Here is a 6,254-nt window from a genome sequence, read left to right on the forward strand (position 1 = left end):
CTTCATTCATTGATCAGTAGTATTATCATAAACATACGTTGTCGAATTATAAATATGGAAATTACTTGTCAAAACAAACTTTAGTTTGAGTCTGATTGATTTAACTCTCGTGTTTTCCGCCTGTTTTATAGCAAAACTTCTGATATTCGATTTATTCAAATGATAATTCCGCATAAACAAATATTTTCATTGAATTCTTATAATTATTATTACATATTTCAGGTCTAGTAAAACATACGAAACACTTGGTACCAAAGAAAAAATAAGTGTTTATGATGATTTAGTAAATTCCAAAGGTGCGTATGGTAAAATTTAATTGAAAGAACGTGTCTTTCTTATTTATTCTTTAGTTATATGTTGTGTCATGTGTACTTTTGTTTGTCTGTTTGTTTTTTTCATTTTTAGCCATGGCGTTGTAAGTTTATTTTCGATTTATAAGTTTGAATGTCCCTCTGATATCTTTCGTCCCTCTTTTGCAACGGGTAAAATATGCAAATAATAGATTTTATTTGAGTTCCTTAAGATTTGTAAGACCTTTCTACATATGAACGAATTTGCTTATATTATACTTAAATTTATCTCTTATTCAGATTTCTGATCAAAATTATTTTGTAAGATTTAATTGATATAATTGTATAATATATGTATATATGTATATATACATATTATGGAAATACTAGAATATAACGTGCCCAGAGACAAAGGAACAACTGTTTTAATTATAAGTGTCACGTTTGGGGCATTTGTAGTAATGAAAATACCTATGTTTTTATTTTTTTATTTACGGATTGGCGCATTGAATTACGATGCTCACTAAGAACTGTTGTCCAATTTATTGATAGAAACAATATAACAGCCATTTCTTGTAATTCATTATTTAAATACAAGTTTAAGTCTGAGTTAGCCATGAACAACGTTGATTACGTTACAGTTTCATGACACAATTATGTCTATGAGCTGATATACAAAACACTGTCAACGAATTAAAAGACAATCGCAATCAAAACCCAGAAATAAACAAAGACTCATAAAACCAAAAGACATTTACATCAATAGTTACAAATAATAAATAAGAAACAACACGAACTCCGCTAAATTTAGAATATATGTAGGATTTCCAAGTGTATTATTGATCCCGAGTTCCTTAATCAGGCAGTCAATGTAGTGTTTCTTGCAAACAAAAACAATATTGATTGAGGCTTTGTAAGCTGGAACGACAACCTATTTGTCATGAAGGCAAAACAACTCCTCTATGACCTGAGGGTCTTTAAAGATGGAAGGAGCTTAAGGGTTCATTGACCCTTTAAGCTTACTAACTCTTATCTGAATCAATGACCACACTGATTTTACCCACTTCGAAAGAGTGTCAATTTCAACCTCATCTCTTTTTGCCCAGTCTTTTGCATATTCCTCAACAGAATCCATTAGTAGTTTGAAGTTCTGCTTCCAATTGATTGGCTGTGGCTCTCTGTATTCCGGACCCTGGGACAAAACTTTTGACTATGTTTAGGTCGCCAGAAATTACATGGCCAGCAGGATTATACACGAAATAGGAATGTGAACAGGCACAATCAGGTGGTTTAGCTTTGAGGTCACCAATATTTAGATTCTGCAATACTTTTTTTGTGATTAAATTCTTATAGATGGAACAGGGTGGGTGTAGGAATACGATACTATAGGAGAAGAGTGATCCTTAAAGTAAGAATGAGTATTGCTTTTAACTCTTTTATGGTGAAGGATATTACTTATAGTGATAGCATTAACACCTTGTTTGTGAACTTCAAATTCGATGCGTAACATACAAAATTAAATACAATAATAATGATAATAAAATGTACACAAAATAAGTCTGACTTGTTTACTTTATTGTGTGTTTTTAATAATAGCTGTCAATATCTTATCTCGTCCAGAGAGGTATTTGACAATACACCTGGGTGCACAATAGTTACAACGTTGATTTGCCGTAAACTTCTGTTGAACTATTGCTATTTGTTTGCTGCTATTTCAAAAGCTAAAGTTTAATTGATTGAGAACTGTTATATCTCTTATTATTTGTTTTTCTTATTTAGGTGAAACATCATCGAAATCGTAAGTATTACTATTATTATGTATATATGCATATCTATAAATTATTAATTGCATATCTTAAAACAATATTCTTGTATTTGTGACAATTTAAAAAAAAACGATATTTTATTCGGTTTCGAATTACTGTGAACTGATAAATATTTTAACACAAATTAGCTAAAAAGATATTGTACAGAAAATATCAAACGACAGCAAACGTTTAACTATTGATCACGCAGAACGGAGCTAACAATTTTTTGATATAACAGCTAAACATATACATACATTTTTAAACAATATTTAAACTGTATAAAACAAAATACATAGTTATCGAATTTGAAATTGTTTTGACTTAAAAGAAAAAATCTGTTTTTTTCCTGAAATGAAATTTATACTTAAAATATGAGAAGGTAACGACCAGCTCAAACATTAGTCAGAAGAAAAAACAACCAGCTTGCAAAACACAATTGAAAATACTAGAAGTATATTAAGTATGCATTTTTTTTTAAAATATGAATAAGTGAGAGAAACAAAAATGAAACTTCGTCATGGGTTCAGTTCAATAAGTTCAGCTTTTCACAAGTCGTCATTAAAATCAATTACAATGTACATAGAATTTTTTAAAATTTCATACTTTCCACAAGAGATGGTCGCTTAAGTCTTTTTTCAACAAAATACGTTTCATTGCATCTGCTCCGAAAAAATTTATCACAATTCATCATTTTATCATTTGAATGCTCAAATGTTTTGCGAAATGTCTCAAAATTACTTTACTCTCTATTTTTGTTTTTAGCTCGATGGGCGTTTACGAAGCACTTGGTGTCCAAGAAACACCAAGCATTTATGCTAAAATGAAAAACCAGAAAGGTAGCGATAATAAAAATGTAAAAGAAATATAAACTGATAAGATAAGATACATTTGACCATCATTTAATGATCGTTTCGCTATATAGTTTTTTCCATCCTTGGCCAAGAACGTTCCAAATGAAAATGAATTCAGAAATACGTTCCAAGCGCATATACACTGCCAATTTGTTATTTTTATTACTTATTCTATAGTTTATCAGATGTTTCTATCAACTATTATTTTCCTTTAGACTGTTGCAATTAACCGAATATCTAATTTTTTTTTTTATCAATTATGACATAGTCAAATTCAATTCAATCGACATGCAAATACATTGTTGGATTAAAATCAAATGTACTTGTCGTTGTTTTAAGTTTAATTCGGTAATAGTTTATCCCAAGTGTTCAAACTTGTACCTTTCAGTTTAAATGTTAGATACGATTATTACAAACCAAAACATAATATGGTTGGTATCTACAGTTTAAAGTAATGCATCAATGTTATTGTCATTTTAGAACAGAAGCAACTTAATACGTGAGTACTACTTAAAACCGATGAACCTAACTTTGAAACGGCAATATTTGAAACGCTTTAAATTGTATGTCTTTTGACTTTCCGTCGTGGAATCCGTTTGTGATGTTTTCATCGAATGCACTCCCAAATATGTTAGGATAGCTCCGTTTTGAAGACGTTCAAAAATATTCCCGATATGATTTATAAACAGATTTGTATGTTTTGTTGGGTGCTTATTTTCAAATATATGGTAATTTTCGAGAAGTTTATCAGTATTATAGATATTTAAATTTATTGTATTTACTCCGGTAATTATGTCAGAACTAACTTTAGCGTCGACGAGATATGTGGGGTTATTTTTTAAGGGTTCAATAGATATATTCGTACCGTTATAAATAAACTCAAACGCAAGTCACAATTAGTATGATAAATAAATTTTTTCTCGCCTTTTGCCTGTATTGGGCCTGGAACCTGGAAGCAGTTTTTCAATCATTATCCTTACATGTAGGGTTATTTTTGCAAGTTTATGTTGTGTTTTGGATGAGATTTTTCCTAAAGTTCCTTACTTGTGTACTGTTCAGACCAGCCATAGATAACTATTATATATGTATATAGAATCTTACATTTAGAAAAACTAACAACCGTAACTATAATTATTACGAAATATGAATGAATAGTTAATTCAAGCCTAGATTTGTATAGAAAATGTGTAGTAAAGGTGGAATCGCACGTTTCCTTCAACAAAAGTTTTAACAGGACGATAAGGAGATGTGGATTTCTTTAAATAACTTACTGTTCATGAAATATAAGGTTAATTCAATGAGCCACTGAACCAGGAATCGACATATAAACTTCCATATATAATTGATGGCTGTGTATTGTGTATTATTCTACAATACAAAAATTGTAAATAATAATTTAAGTTTATTCGTTAATTTAAAAAAAATGTAATTCATAATTGAGGACTTTATTTTTGTAGACAACACGAGAGTAACAAAGTTAAGAAACCGAATGATCACAGCGACAGCATGGAACTAAATACAACACAAGGTAAGTGTTTCCTAATATTACACTGAATATTTTTAACTCATTAGATCAGTACCTGAAATATGAATTGTCCCTCAGTCAGGTATCATTTACAAGCAATGGCATATGTCTTTCATCATACGAAAAATAAATGCAGAATCTATTATTGTGTTCTTGTTTACATAGCACAATTAAAAAGTTCTACAAAATGTGTGTTAAAGTAATAGCGTAGGTGTAAGTATTATGACTCTGAATACTCACACTAACTTTTTTCCTTAATATCGATCTTGCTGTTATTTAAGCTTTCTAATATGTTACTGTTTATTTATGATGAAACATGATGTAAAATCACTGTTTAATGCTCGTTACAAATTTTTAACAACATCCAATCACTCATGTTTCATATTAGAAAATCACTGTTTAATGCTCGTTACAAATTTTTAACAACATCCAATCACTCATGTTTCATTTTAGAAAGTAAATGGATAAAGACGGTATGCATATACTTGTATACAAAACTATTAGTGCGCATGTGATGATAATTCCCGTGTTTTTTAATCTGTAACTTCATAGAATATTTATGTCATCGTGTTATATTTTTTTATCAATTTCTGAATTCCAAGTATATCAAATCGTCCTAGCTTTTTTGTATCACGTATACACATATACGATATAACACACTTGTAAAATATTGAAGATATAAATGTCTACATTTAATTTCATTAAATGATAGTCTATACTTGTTTTGGAAATTTCTTCATCTTTTTTTTTATTCACTGGCTATTTCCTTTAATTTCAGAACGATCAGAAAAAGTTTATGAAAATGAAGTATTCTGATGCAGATATATCCACAACTTGTTTACTTAAAAGATAAGAAAATCAAAAGATACACGAATCTTTTGAAAACACATAAATTTAATGTTTAGAAAATTGTTTTATGTATACAGTTATATTTGGTAATATCATTCAATATTGTTTTGCAAATATTTGTTCAAATACGGTAGTTTATTCTAGTTTATATAGTCAGGAGAATAACTTTAAAAACTTGTTTTTTAAATTAACTATGAAGGTAATTACTCAATACGCATTTTAAGGATTGTACAAATAAAAGAATAATGACAAACATATCATTTCTATAAGATATTCCATACAACTCTAAAAAATGCTTAAGGTGGTATGGGTGTCTTTCGCCATCTTGGATTGTAAACAACCCACAAACTAAGGTCCAGTTTTCAATCAAATTAGTAAAATTTGATGCAGGAACGCAGACAACTAATGTGAATTTGCATTTATAAGAACTAACTAATAAGATTAAACTTTAAATATATGATATTAATATTTTTACAAGTGTTGATTATTTCTGCTTGATTTTTTTTTTTTTTTTTGGAATTGACATTTTAAGGGGAGGTAACTCTGAAATAGTGCATTTTCCGAAGGAATCTACATGTAATTTTGCTATTTTGTATTTTAGCCTGGAAAAAAGTACGGTGACCCTTTTTCTTCTTTGATTCTCAAACCATTTTCTGAAAGCTATCTTCTCATATCTAATTTTACAATTCTATCATTTAGTTTAGCTTCTAAACACATAATGGTGTTTTTTCCTGTATAATCAATACAAAATGTGTCATGTTGTCACGACCTGTAGCTTGAGAAAATGCGCGATGACCCATCATTTTTATAATATTTTTTAACATATATCATTAGATACTACGTTTTGGAAAAGTATGAACAAATTCTATAATTTTTAGTTGAGACTCCCATACCACCTTAAGCTTAGTAGTTACAGTTATGTAATGAAAAT

General features: G+C 29.2%; 1 protein-coding gene across 1 annotated transcript in view; it reads left to right on the top strand.

The window, feature by feature from the left end:
- LOC139525219 (nephrin-like) overlaps nt 1–5,391 on the top strand; it is a 304,410-nt gene extending 299,019 nt beyond the window's left edge. The window contains exons 18-23 of the mRNA XM_071320410.1: nt 223–296; nt 2,070–2,088; nt 2,861–2,934; nt 3,430–3,448; nt 4,407–4,477; nt 5,253–5,391. Of these exons, the coding sequence (XP_071176511.1) occupies nt 223–296; nt 2,070–2,088; nt 2,861–2,934; nt 3,430–3,448; nt 4,407–4,477; nt 5,253–5,290 (295 nt within the window). The 3' untranslated portion in view covers nt 5,291–5,391. The remainder of the gene's footprint in view (nt 1–222; nt 297–2,069; nt 2,089–2,860; nt 2,935–3,429; nt 3,449–4,406; nt 4,478–5,252) is intronic.
- Nucleotides 5,392–6,254: the final 863 nt, after the last annotated feature.

The sequence above is a fragment of the Mytilus edulis genome, chromosome 5 (genome assembly GCF_963676685.1).
Source record: "Mytilus edulis chromosome 5, xbMytEdul2.2, whole genome shotgun sequence".
In the NCBI taxonomy this organism is placed as follows: domain Eukaryota; kingdom Metazoa; phylum Mollusca; class Bivalvia; order Mytilida; family Mytilidae; genus Mytilus; species Mytilus edulis.